The sequence below is a fragment of the Nylanderia fulva genome, unplaced genomic scaffold (genome assembly GCF_048542155.1).
Source record: "Nylanderia fulva isolate GAGA-0341 unplaced genomic scaffold, ASM4854215v1 Scaffold21, whole genome shotgun sequence".
In the NCBI taxonomy this organism is placed as follows: Eukaryota; Metazoa; Arthropoda; class Insecta; order Hymenoptera; family Formicidae; genus Nylanderia; species Nylanderia fulva.
In genome coordinates, this window is record NW_028190275.1 from 31,013 (window position 1) to 46,306 (window position 15,294).

A 15,294-nucleotide genomic window follows, 5' to 3' on the forward strand; every position below is an offset into this window, starting at 1 on the left:
TTTATGAATCAATACAAAATTTATCTGCTTCATAAATTTCAGATATTTTATATTAAAATAGTGCATTGAAAGCGCCTGAATATTATGCAACCTCAATGCAATTAAATAGCTATATGATTATGCTTCATTTCACCTTTAACGACATAATCGATATTTTGTTTAAGACCTTTAATCTTGTTATATTAGTACTTTATTCAAGTTTATGTTGAAATAATCGTAATGTAAATTGATGCGGTACAAGTGAAATAGAAATTTAATGACATTATTTATATATGCCATAGCATATCATTTTATAAATTAAAAACGAAATGTCTTTTCTAGCACTGAAAGAGAGATACATATATATTTTGTAAAAAAATCAAATATTTCTAAAATATTTAAAAATGAAATATATTTGACAGATTTTTACATCTTTTTAATTTAACTAATTTTAATTAATTTTTATATACAAAATGTATTTAGAACTGGATTCTTAAAATATTTACTATTGATGATAAACTTGTAACAAATAATGACGTTCAATAATCCTCGTTAAAGAAAAATCATCTCTATTGTAGCTTCGGTTAAAAAAACCACTCGTGGATTTGTATAAAACATAATGTTGTATTGACGCTACTTCTAATAATGATTAAATTTAAAAATTTATGCGTCTATGTACTTAGTCTTATCTATTTTTATCAAGATAAATATCGCGAATATCTGACTTCTTATCGATTTGAATAAATTGAATTGGTAAAATTCCATATGAAATAATTTGATTGAATGTTTATCTCACTGTAGGCAAATAAATTAGCTCGACATATGGATGTTTATTAAACTTATAATCTTGCATTAGATACATGTGTGAAAACGAGTCAGGATTAATCTGAGCGTACCTATATTACATTTACGAAGAATGTATAATACATGCGTAAACACATCATATATACCACACACACACACACACACATATATATATATATATATAATACATATGTGTGTGTGTGTGTAATGAAAAGCCATGCGAACGATTCGAGATAAAAATAGAGCGGTATGCTTTTGTGTTTGTTCGCGTACATCGGACAAATGATGATTGATATTTCCATAGTGTTCCATAACGTTTTTCCTAACAATTCTATCCAAAATGTTGACCTATGAATTACGTAGGATGGCACTGCTAGATTTCAGTGAAAAAAAGCGCCTTTCATGAAAACATGTTTTGTTTTGGACGAAATATATTTTTCTATATATTTTTTTAATATATTCTTTTTTATGTAAAGATTGAAAAATATTTTTCGTTATAATATTGTTTCATTTGTAAATGAATGTGATAATTTATTCATTATTATGAGTAACATAGTTATTAGTACCTGATGTGTAAAAGCATCTTTGTGATAATACATGTATATATGCTAAGAACGGCTTTAATGTTCGTTGAAAACATCTTAAAATGTTTACCCATTTGCTAATGATGTTTCCGCGTATAATGATTAGAACATGGAATATGTGTTTCTCAAAGTGTGTAATGAAATTTGAGATAAAACATCGATAAACTACTAACATTTAGATTATTATTAATGTGTTGTGTATAAAAAATAGTACGTAGATTGAATACCATTAATTACCAAAATTAAATAAAAAAGTGGATTTATATTGTAAAATTAATTAATTTTTTTACTACGTTAAAATGTAAATTACATTTCATTAAATAATATTAAAAATACATTTAATTAATTAAAGATTAAATTTTGTTTTAAATAGAAAATTAAATTAATGTTTTAAGCAAAAAGAAAACAACAATCATTTATCGATTGAAATCGACAAACAAGAATTCAGTTAAACTCTAAGCGTGCAATTTACGAGTTACGAAACATGAAATTACGCACACACATTTTTAGAGAATCTTTTAAATTCAACAGGAAGAGTTAAGAAAGTAAAGACTCAAATTAGCAGGATTTTTCTCGTTAGGAAATAGTAATACGTCATATAACGAATTTTACTGCTTCTAAAGTTTCTGCAGTTTACCGTGGAAGAAAATATCTGCCTTGCAAACACGAAGTTCTTAGAAACTTGCAAGCAAAATGCAAAGAACGATGTAATAAGAAAATATTTTATTTGACAGTAACACTTGCCGATAAAATGAAATATATTTGCCATCATATACCGTGTAAATAGTCGATACCGGGTTTACACTTGAGAATTTATAATCCGTGACAGTAACTCTCGATAAAATTGATAACAATTGTTCATATATATTAATCAAATATTAACGAATATTTTCTTTAAAAAAAATAATACTTTTTCTGATATTGATATTTGTTAAAAAAAAGTAGGTATCATTAAAAAAGCGCTAAAAATGTTTACAATTATAAGACTAAATTTATATTTCATATATAATTGACATAATATAATTGATAGATATAATTGTAACCAATCTATTATCTATTTTTTTCTATGTTATATTTTGTGTACATTTTAAGCTGTAATTTTTTAAACAATAGTATATATTTCTCGTTTTAAATAGTTTTCTCATTGCAATTTATATTTGAATTACGTCAATTGCAATATTTTTTTAGAATCATTTATCGTAAGTCACTCGCAAAGAATAAAATTCTTATGTGTGCACCAAGCATTAGACTCATTTAATTTCTGGACAATGCGAAACCTGTACCTGGTTGTGCCCAAACCGACGCGATGTCTAACTTAAAGATGCCCAGCGTTAGATTAGCGCGCAAGAGATTCCGCGATTGCTGCACCTGTGTATTATTAAAAGATGCACTGATTGAGCTTCTTTCCCTCCTCATTTTGCGTATTCATCTTGAATATCAAGCACCTAATTCTTTATCAAATATAGTTCCATAAAGAATTTTATTTTTCCCCTTATACCGTACAGCTTTGCTCAGTGATCGATTTCCGATACGCATCTAAATATTCTTTGAATATAATTGTGATAAAAGCGACAAAAAGATTTAATGAAGCGAAATAATTCACGCACGCGCTTTTATCACGTAGCTAAATGCATTTCAAATGTATTAAATATTAACGAACAAATTAATCGATTTTTCCTGCTTTGGAGTTTCAGTATTACACACAATATAAATAATACGTGGGGATAAACTTACCGACAACGTAATGATTTTGTCGAAGAGCATAACGGGCGGCATGTGAAAATCGAAGACGAAATACTGAAATATAAAATGAAGAAAGAATTAGTTATAGATCCGAATATGCATATAATAATAATAATAATAATAATAATAATAATAATATAAATAATACACGAAGATATATTCTGAAACAATTATGATTTCCATTAATCATGAAATAAAATCAGCGCTCATCAGAGCTCATTTGATAAAGTAATTAAAAATTATATCAGGAATCTTCTTAATTTCATTTTCAATTATAATTTTACATTTAAACATTTTTTTACTAAATTTATAATCGCTCTCAAATAATAAATTTCTACTCTTTACTTCATTATAATACGGGCAATTCGTGGATTCCTTGACACTCGTGTATTTGCGCTGATCTCCGACTTGCACACAGACCACCGGATCCATATTGAGACCTGCGAGTTGCCTTGCTTCAATGATCGTAACGCATACTTGATAATCCTGGGCTTTTAACGCACTTTGCCAAGTGTCGCTCGTCTGTGAAACGAGAAAAGTTCGCGCTGATCTCCATTTAAATCGCTTGGATTACGAAAAAGAATATGGAACAGCCCTGTTGCAGCGCAACGCTTTTGAATTTAAAAAAGAGAGAAATGCTATATGCGCGCTAGTTATATATTATAACAAAGAGAAAAAAAAATAATACTTAGAATATGTGCACTTCTATTATCTTTAAGTGTTTTTGAAGTCTGGATAACATTTGAATTATTAGAAGCAACATTGAATAATATGTTAATGTTTTGAACCTAATAAAGATCTCTAGAAAATTGAAATAAATAAATATTGATGAGTAGAAAGAAAGATATTATTTAAAATATTAATTTTTTTATAACATAATATAACATAAATAATTTTAAAAAATATTTCTCACATACATACATACACACATTTGATGCAATATTTAAAATTACGAAAAAAAGATATATCGAGCACAATATATGCAAAACCATTTTTTGAATGTATAGATTTATTCATGCTATCAAAATGTCATTTAGAACATGCTTTATTATTTGCAAGCGATTTCAAAGCATATCTTTTTTAAAGCAGGTTAATTTTGTTGTTGGTAGAGTTTGTTGGAAAAATAATAATTATTACATAAAGTTGAAAAACAAAGCCAAAGGTAATATCGAATTATAATAATAACTGTGAGATGTTTATAGAGAAGAATATTTTATTTCACAATATTAATACGAACCATTAATATTTTGTGAACAGAAAGTTCGTGACTTGTTAAAGAGAAAAAAGAAAACTAAATAATTCCGCGTAAAAACTTTGCTTGCCTTCGCAATTTACTCTCACTCGCCCTCGATCGATTTCAATCTCATTTAGAGATAATTGGACTATCATTTATGGACAGTTGCTACTTCGGTATTATCCCTCTATAATGCTTAACACGATCTGCTGTGACATTTTAAAGTTACTTTATATTGCGAGAACTGACAATAAATTTCCTCTAAAAAGTTTGCTTGATAAATTTAATTATTATAGAAAAGTGAAGCAATTATGTATTTCTTTTGCAAAATTTCAAAAGTATACTTTAAAACTTGTATATAACATAAAATAAATATTCACTTTATACGATAAATTATAATCGGCAATATAGTTCTGTAAATATATAAAATCAAAATATAACAATAATAAAAAATATCAATATATTAAAATGTAATATTGAAATATAATAATTAATAAAACAAATTAACAAAGAAATACATATAAGATTTTTATTCAGGGTGCAATTATTATTCGTAAACTCTCAGTATTTTTAATATTATATTATATATATTATTGTATAATATAATAATATTGTATTTATTATTATTTGTGGGATTATTGAGATACTTTATACTTTGGAGTATGAAAGTCATAAGCGAGGCTGGCACAATTTTATCTAGCATTCTTCTCTACACATGCAACATGTAACATAAAAATTTTATCCAAGATATAAAAGATATTATTAACCTTAGGCTTCGGTTTCTTTGCCGGCTTTACAGCTGTCTCTTCCTGCTCGGGGTTGGCACTAACTTGACTGTCGTTATCAGATGTATTCGTTTCGAGAGATGTCATGGAGTTTGTACGTGATGGCTCGTTTGAAGTTGGGCAGCTGGAATCCTGTCTGTCGAGGAGTTCTCTCGTTTCCGAGGTATTGTCGCAGGACCGAGCACGTGGCGGTCTCTGCTTTCCCAATTTCAGCAAGGATCGCACGCTCTTGAAAGCGCTTCTAAAGGAAATACGAGGGAATGTAAGGGAATTCGATATAACAATAGATATAAAGTTCCTTCGAAACTAATTCTCTGTCGTAATCCGTGCCGAGAGAAACTTTAATGATTCGAGCAGCACGATATTTTCAGGAAACTACGTTATTTTGCTCCAATATTAATCGGGATACGTAATTAAGTGCAATTTTTATATAAACAAGTTATATTGTTTACAAAATTTAGATTTAACCAGTAAATATATGCATTTGTATTCTATTACAAATAATATATTATAAACAAATGCTAAAGATATAAATTGCATTAAATAACAATTTAATATTCTTTTAATGACGAAAGAGATTAATTTTTTTTCTGCGAATATATTAACAAACATGGAAAAGAGAAGAGTGACAAATATTTATAAGAAGTCTATATTAAATCTAGGCATTTTTTAAAATATTATAGCTCAAATATAAATTCTATAAAAATAAATGTCATGTCAGTTCATTTTAGTTTGTATATAGATATTTATTTTGCAGGATATAAACGAAACTTCTCGCTTCCCTAAACGGCTTGGAAAGCCGCTTACTATCATCTCACGTTTATATCATTTCGGTCGAGTTTCTTGTTGCTGCACCTCGAGAATGTGTGTGTTCAATGACGTCACCCTCTGCTTCTTTCTCTTTTTGTCTCTTTCTCTCTATATTTCTCCCTCAGCCACAATATCATCTAAATCTCGCTTGTAATGCTCGTAAGCATATAATGGTGAATTAAAATGTTTTGATCCCAAATGCACTCACTAAATTCCAATTCTTATATAAAAGCTAAAATATAAATATGACGAAAATTTTGAAGAAGGTACGTGTATTGTTTAATATATCTAAATTTTAAATATTCTTATATAAATAATTCATGAAAAGGTCAATGTATAAATTTAATAACTTTAAACAAAAAAAAAATATAATTTATGCTTGTATAAATATTATAAAAATTAAATATTAAATTTTAATAGAGTTTATTTATTGAGAATCTCTCTTTTCATTACTGAAATCTTAAAAATAAAGTTATAAAAACTCGAATAAAACTGAAGTGAATATTTCAGTTTTATTCGATATATCTCATATGTCATTATAATCTGTCAGCTGAAACACGTGCTATACTACTGGCCAAAGCGGGAACAAAATTGGCGAAGGCCCTATATTTTCTCACGCACCTACGATATGTCATTCGTTCTACCTCAATCCTTATTGATTATAATATTGTCACGAATGTAATCGGCGTGGGCGGTTTTGCGAATGAAAATGTGTCACAGGCACATTATTACACATATGGACGACCACGAGGTACGTTCGATTAAGTTCCTACGTCGAAAGAGATATAGTGACAAGAATTGCCACGGCACTCCCTAAGGAGAATCTAGTTTATGAAGAAACTGATATATATTTTCGCGAGATATAAAAGGTAGCTTTCTTTCTAACGTATCGGGATAAGATTTCGGTATTACCGAACTAAATTATATAAAGAATAATATGGATCATATATTATATTTTTATTTGATTTTGAAAAATAGAGAAATAGGAAAAATTTAGGACCAATTGCGTAATAAATTCGATACAATTTTCCAACAAGAAGCTAAACGAAGTTACAAAGTTTCTTGAAATGATATATCATATGTGTTGCACAATAAAAAGAGTAGTCACGCCTTGTGTTATCGTAAAAGATTTTATTCTAGTTTTATAGAGAAATACTAAAAGCAAGTAAAAAGTTCATTTATCACAGAAACACACACACATAAAAATGTAACAGATGTTTCTTAGTTAGTTACATGATTAATGTGGTAGATTGGAATACTTTAAATTCTACGCAAAGTAATTTTAACGCAAGATTTAAGGTGCTAATGGAAATTGAAAACTAAGTAAAGATTCGTAAATGAACAAATGTATGTGCAAAAATAAATATATTCCGTGTATAAGATCACTATTAATCTTTTTATATTTTTTTCACGTCTTCTTAGTTTGACCTTTCCGTCACTAAAAGGTTTATCGAGAACGCCGCGATAATGAACTTTAATGTATCAACAGCGTCACTAACATTGCCGGACGTCCTTATTAAGCAATCTCTTCACGTTTCGATGACACGACGATGTAACAATGCGTTACAGTAATAACACGCTAATGACGTTGAAAGCTACATCGGAGCTACTAGATCCGCTAGTCATCAACAGAGGTTACTAACAGAAATCGATAAGCACCGCTTTAATTAGCAATTCATTTATTCTTTGGAAATTCCGATCTTGAATGGAGCAAAAAATAGCCACAATTTATACTTATATACGATAGTAAAAAGATTGATATTTTAATGATGACGATAATATGTTACTAAGGGTCGATTGTTCCAACTTCTTGGTAAATTTTATTTGACAGATAGCATATGTTCGTCTCTTTTCAAATTTATTTGAAAAAAGACAAAGATATTCTGTCTGTCAGGTTAAATTTAACAAGAGAGTGGAACAACCGACCCTTGACCCTAAATACGGGATATCTTTTACGAAAATTGAGACGTCAGTTTTCTCTACACAACTTTTTTTCACAATTTTAAGCACTTAAATAAAGTAAAAAATTGATGCATATACATCTTTTATACATCTCGACAATTAAACAAAATTAATCAATAATGAATCAAAGGTATATTAAATTTTTTTTTACATTTTTGATAATAAAAGTTATGTATTTACGATTGCGAATGCACACCACTATGGATATTCTGCAAAAACAAATATCCAAGAAATAAAAACTTGTTGAATGAGGTATATTTTTGTTTTCGTAAATTCCGAGCTTGAAAATAGAAAATGTATACAATTTACGCATACATGCATCTATAGATATTATATATCTTTTACACTTTTAATAACACGTAAAAAATGTTACCGAATACATACTACAGTCTGCAAGCATCTCGCGAAATTAAATATAAAAGGCAAAACTTCATGAGACGTATTTATATCGAAATTTCCATATAAATTTGAACTTGAATAAAGGAAATAGATGGGACATATATGAGAAATAGATGGGAAATATATGAGAAATAGATGGGAAATACTTGGAAGAGAAAGAGAGAGTATAAACATAAGTAATATATAAGTAAAAAATGATATTATGTTATAGACTTAATTATTACTATATTAATATCATTATTGAATAAATTATCCAATTATAAATAAAAAAAACTATTTATTTATTAAAGTAAATGATTGTTAGAAATATCAATGTTTTCTTTGATCAAATTGAAAAAGTAAATTAATTTTAATATGTACTGATTTTACGTAAAAGTCAGTAACATTAAAAATTCAAATCTAATTTAAAATATAAATAAAGGAAAGATTGGAATAAAATAATTTTATTTGGCGAAAAAATGCAATAATCTGAATTTTTTAATTTGCAATTGTTATGCACTTAATTTCGCATATACATGAAAATGTGTTTACTTGTTTATAATTAAAACTATTGTTATGACGCCAATAAAAATAGAAATTTTAATAATTAACAATAATAATTAAAATATAGGATTACGCATTAATGGCAATATTATAACGATTTCTTTTCTATAGTGGTTTGTACGTTTTATAAATTTTATAAATTTGAGTAAACAGAGCGTGCGAACTCACGCATATGGTTTTTACCAGTTAAATCGTATAATATTATTACCTGTTAGTTCTCCTTTATACTGTCTTTAAATGAGGTTTACATATTGAACATAATTTTAGTTTGCCGCAATTTGTGTTAATCTTCTCGGCAATATATATATATTTCCGCGTAATAGATATTTAATGTAATAACGTTAGAGTGATGTAATTATATGTATGTATATTTCGTAATTCTATGATTACATTTTCAATATATTATGTATAATTCAAAATTCAGTGTGGTGCAAGGTCACTAAAAATGCAGTGACAATAATTGCTATTAAATGAGTAATTTTGCAACGTTTAATGGAACAGAATATGATAAAGGGCGTCAATTTGTCACATATTAAATGCCAAATGCGTAAATTCTATTCAGATGGGAATTTATGACGCGCGCACAAAAAAGCAACGTTATTGCAATATCATCTGGACATGTCACAATGCGGGGTATATGCATATGTATAAAAGTATGTTGCGATATGATTAGATTATGTCAGCACAAGGACATAATTTTACGGCAAGATGAATAAAGAGCATCTCTTTTGTATATGTATGTGTGTGTATGTAAAATTTACCTGAGAATATGCACATTAACATTTTAAATTCGATTGGCATAATATTTGTTGACCTAAGTTTTTTCATATTTCTGCAATTCTTCTTGCTTGTTACTTAATTGGTTTTTCAAATGGTTCTGGAGCAAAGCTGGTGCAATTTAATTGCCTATTTTGCAAATTCAAAAATTCAATTTAAAAAAGCATATCGATTACATTTTAATAATATTTAAATATGAAATTTTAAAATGCGTATTTACTTTTTTTTTTTAAATATTACAGCAGCACAGAAGTCTGATTTTAAAAAATAACGCTTCCTGAACAAAATCGTATATGTACAATAATATTAAAAACTACTAAAATTTGTATTTCGTACATTAATTTTATAAATTGTTATGAATAAGAATATCATGACTTTTCACGACCATCAAAATTCATAATTTTTTATATATGAAGGGTAAATTTTGAAAGAGCGATTCTCGGCGCGCAATAATGAATATGTCATTTTATTGCTTGACAATTACGTCACTTACCGCTTCCGGGTATCAGATGATTTATCATTGGTCGACATAGAGAGGCCCCTCGATATGAAACTTCTTTTTGATTTCTCGGGGGTATGCCAGGAGCCCCTTCTTTTTCCGCTACTCGTGCTGCTGTTGGCTTGTTCGAGACTTCTCTCGAGGTTCGCGATATTCTGCTCGATATCGATCAGCATCTGCTGCTCATCCTCCATTATTTCCGAGGCCGCGTACGAACTGCAGCTTCCGTCCGGGGGATTGTATCGAATTTCGAAACACACCACCGCCTGTGTAAAAATAGTAACGGATTACAAAAAGGTTTGATAGACGTAAGAATAATTGATGAGTGATAGGAACAGGAAGTACGATGCTTCATTTATCGTGCTGTGGGCGACATCATGTGGCTGCGACAATGACAGCTAGATTAATTCCATGACATAATTGAGATTGCAATTTAATGGGAAACGCCCATGGCCGAGGGACATAATTAGCACACACATAATTTTAGATATTAGAGGTATTTGAAATAAAGCTAGCCTTTTGTATTTTTTTAAAATTTCTTTTAATATATTTTCCTTCTCAAAAAATAGAGAACGATGTATGAGTATTGGAAAACAAAGATATATGTTGCATTTTGCGGTTTCTGATAAATAATTTATAGAAAAATTAGCTACTCTTTATCATGATTTTACAAAAATAAATTTCAACATTTTCCATGTTTATCACTTTTTTTAACTCTGTTAACAATGTATCTATTTCATTTTGATTTCACGGCGTTACGTTTTCAGTGTGCTTTTCGTTATGAATAATAACTGCATATTGCAACGATAAACGCAGCGATATGTTAAATGTCAGATAATTAAAAATAAACGTACTAAAAAACGACCAATTTGAAACTTTGTCTTTTTCTAATAACAATAATGAAAATAAAATTAATAAAATTAATAAATATGTATAACCATTTTTTTCTTATTTTTTAAATAATTACCTATATTAATTATAAATATGAAAGAGACCTGTCAAATTTTATAAAAATTGCAATAAGTATTAATCAAAATTTATTTTTTGCTATATATACATATAAGTATAAAACGTCCAATAAATCATTAAGGTAATATGTTCCTTATACATTTTTATACTTAAAGTTAAAAGAAAAAGTGTTACATCGCAGAGGGACGCATTTAAAGAGCATGTTTCAAGTACGTCACTTGTACTTCAATGTTTGCCTGTTTAAAATGCTATGTACCAGACACATAAGTACTCTTTACGGGAAAATGTAACCTGGGACAGAGTATTTAATATCGTTGCTGTGAAAGAAGAAGCATAGACAAGAAGCATAATTCAAATTACGTTCTCGAGTAAATTAAGTTTGTTGTGTGGATGGAATACACACGGATCTTGGAAATGTCTGTATGAAACTTGTGCTTTGTTTCTCATCGCTTGAATAATTAATATGTCGTGCTCCAATTTTCTTCTTTGATGCAGGAATGTAGTCAATTTCAAACTCATTTAACAATGATAACAATATTATTTCCAATTTATCCTAAGTTTTGATAGTACTTGCCTTCGCATTCAGCAACATCTTCAGAAAAACCATTGACCCTGAAGACCATTTGTATGATAATTTGAAATTTATCGCAAAAACAGCAAATGCAGCATTTATATACATATTTTTATATGGAAAATATTATTTGATTTAATTAATATACAACTCTAAGGGAACACAATAAAATTTCTATTCATCTGATAATATATGTACAAATAATTTTACAAATTAATTACTTCATATATTGGCATATTTAATTATACATTTTATTACGTGCTATTATTTTCGTGTTATTGACTATTTTTTATATCGTTCAAAGATATGTATTATTATTTATTGTTTATATTACAAATCCAATTAAAGTTTGTGCATTATTTCAATTAATTAAATCAATAATTAATTAGAGAAAAACTATTATATCAATTTGTTTATATAAAAATTATCTGAAATGATCTATGTGAAGCACGTGAATTAAAATTAAGATATATATTATCCAAAATTATTCGAGACTGTTTTATATTGTCTTCTAAATATTAAATAAGTTTGAAAGAATAGATATTTTTTTATAATGAAAAGTTGAAGAAAACTTTGCGACAAAATGTCAGTATCTTGCAGGTAGATGTAGGACACCGATGCTATATTTGAATGCAATGAAAATTGCATCTCCCCAATGTGCATACCATATACGTACACATAGATATTGCGCATTTATCGTGTAATTACGCATTTAATCATTCATCTCGATATTGAAACGTACCGGAAGCGGTTTATTATTGAGGTCAACTAGGGAATCCGAAACAAAGATCCTTCCTTCGCGCACCACCGTTTGCAACACCAATCCGTATTTCGCCGCGATTTTTTCAGTCCTCAGAACTCCGCGAGATACAACTGCCAATTGCAATACTTCCGCTTCATCCACTGGTCTTCCTAGATTCCACGTAAAGCTCTGAAAACAAGGAATTGGAAAAAGAGATTATTTGAAACGCAGGTGTAAAGAGAATCTTTTTCATCGCATTTTCTCTCCGTTAAAACTAATAGATTGAAGAAAATCGAGGAAGGTCGAATTGACACGTATAAAATTGAATTGTTGTATCTTTTACAATGCTTCTTTCCAACAATATGCTATTAATAATTTGCTATTGATAAAATCATTTTAAGCTTCTCTGTAAAATAAAGTACGTTCTGTAAGATAAAGTAAATGCTTTTAAAAAAGCAACATAGATTAAACATAGATTAAGTGCTTAATAATGGATTACAGATGAAAAACTGTAATATATCTTATATTCTCTTAAAACATTTTTATACATTATTAATATCTGTTTTTTAAGTAAAAATCGTTATATCCGAGTATCCATATAAATCACAATAAATTTAAATCTGCGATTTTAATTTTTTAAAAATCTTTAAAGAATTAAATTTATCTGATTTTATCAAAATTGTTAAATATAAATAAAAAGGAATAAAACAAAATTTTTACTCATTTTTTAATCAATTCTTAATTTTGCCCATGAGAGTTTTATGTCTCTTGCAGATTAGATATTTATTATTATAATTTCTTTTAATCATTTATTTTTTACAGAATGTACAAAGAAAATCTTGCTTTTCCTTCGTCACTCTCACAACTCTCTGATAACGCTACCATAAGCAAGGTAATTCGAATCACGATCGCAAGCTTGCACGCATTTAGTCGACACGCATGTAAAAAACACATGAAATAACATAACATAACATACGATGTGTAGATATACTATATATATATAAAAAAGTGGATCGATAAATTGAGTACGAATAGATGCCCGCAAGGAAACCATGCGATATTTAAAAAAGAACTAATATTGAAACGACTCCAAAGCGGAGACCTGCTAAAAGGTGATCTATTATTTACGCTCGAGAAAGCGCAAGACACTCCTCTACAAGATTTTTAATATAGCTACGTTTAGCATTGCGCCCGTTATACATTTCTATCTTTCTTTTAACGTAAAATATGTGAATTAAAAATATCGATAGCCATTAAAAGGAACCGATAATAACGAAGTTGTGAACTCCTTAAAAAGAATCGGTAATTATAAAGTTATGAATTTTTTAGAAAATTATAAAAATAGTTGGTTAGAATGTACGGGAGAATCTTTTAACCAGGAATATTCTTTATCATCATTAAAATCTCACTTTTCATGGTTATTAATTTAGTTCTGACGGAAAAGCAAGGTTTAATGAAAAATGATGCGTTTCTTTGTGCTCCATATTTGGCAATTACACATGCCATCTAGTACAATATAAATATAAAATAGAAAAGAATGAAATAAACTACAAAAAACCGATTTACGGTTTCACAAAGATTAAAAATTCAATTTTAAATTTAAATAGAAGTTCTTGATATATCTCTGTATCACATGTAGCTTTTTTATTTTTGATTTTTTTTCCTACAAACGTATAGGCATAAAATTGTATAATAAATTTATTTTATGAAGTTTATATATTTATAAGTTTTCAATTTTTTATTATTAACATCTTATTTTTCCCATCTTTTATTTCAATTTTTATGAATAAACAGAAATTTGAAAAAACACTTTTTAATTAAAATAAAAAAGCGTTGAAGTTATTCGTTTTCTATTTTACTTCGACATTGGATTGTTTTAATTATTTATAATGTTTGTTTATTAGAAGAGAAAACTTGGAGAAACTAATCCATGTTAGAAAAGTTATACAATTCCATAAATTACTCGTATAATTATTTTTTATTTATCTTGTTTATTTTATCAAAACTTTGTAAGAGGCAAAAGAAAATTACTTTGAAAGCAAAGAATTGTAAAATTGCAATTCTTTAGTTTACAAGGACACGTATAATATTGTGCATTTATTCAAATTCCACATGTCTATCAGTTACATCATGTTACAAATGTCCGAGCTATCATCAGGATATTGCAACACATTTATTTTCTTCGTGTTTACGAGAAACGATACATCGTCCCCCAACAGAACTGTCAGATAACCAACTGTCAAACAAGTTTCTCTAACGTGGAGGCACTGGTAATGGATTGGTTTACGTTGACGTCCCCTAATTGATTCGAATTTTAAAAGTTTTAAGGATGCGCCAGTGTTGTTGGCAAACTTTTAGTTTTCAAATTGTTGCCAGAAAATCCAATTGTATAAAAATGCAAAATTTTTTCGTGTTCACAAAAAAGGCAAAAAAAGAGTTGTTTTGCACCCTTTAACCCGCCATTGTTTCGAAACAATGAGAACGTACATTTTAAATTAAAATAGTTACACTTGTTAGTTTGAGAGCTAATACATTGTTGCATTAACAGATTCATTCCAAAAATTGTTATCCGCTGGGAAAATAAGTAAAGAGTAGTTTTCCTGCGCGAACGAAAACGTATTTGACATTGTGATCGAGCTGGATAGTTGTATTATCGTCTTTAAACGCGTAAAACAGTAGTATTTTAGCTAAAATCGAACAGAACAACCTGAACAACTCTCAATTTTGCTAGAACATAATTTTAAAGAGTACTTTACTCTTGGAAATAAACACATTTTTCTTGTTTTTTCGTGTTTTTGACCGAATAACGTCGCGACAGCGGTCCCAAACTATAGAACAATTACGTACTGGCATAGAACAAACTTGGAACACTTTCAATTTTGCTAGAACATAT

General features: G+C 28.5%; 1 protein-coding gene across 3 annotated transcripts in view; it reads right to left on the minus strand.

The window, feature by feature from the left end:
* LOC114933228 (otoferlin) overlaps nt 1-15,294 on the minus strand; it is a 44,459-nt gene that overhangs the window by 15,053 nt on the left and 14,112 nt on the right. For all 3 annotated transcript variants that reach the window (XM_085482639.1, XM_085482637.1, XM_085482640.1), the window contains exons 3-8: nt 12,402-12,590; nt 10,114-10,385; nt 5,112-5,370; nt 3,456-3,632; nt 3,102-3,164; nt 2,651-2,735 (exon numbers count right to left, since the gene is read on the minus strand). In XM_085482639.1, coding sequence (XP_085338765.1) covers nt 2,651-2,735; nt 3,102-3,164; nt 3,456-3,632; nt 5,112-5,370; nt 10,114-10,385; nt 12,402-12,590 — 1,045 coding nt within the window. The remainder of the gene's footprint in view (nt 1-2,650; nt 2,736-3,101; nt 3,165-3,455; nt 3,633-5,111; nt 5,371-10,113; nt 10,386-12,401; nt 12,591-15,294) is intronic.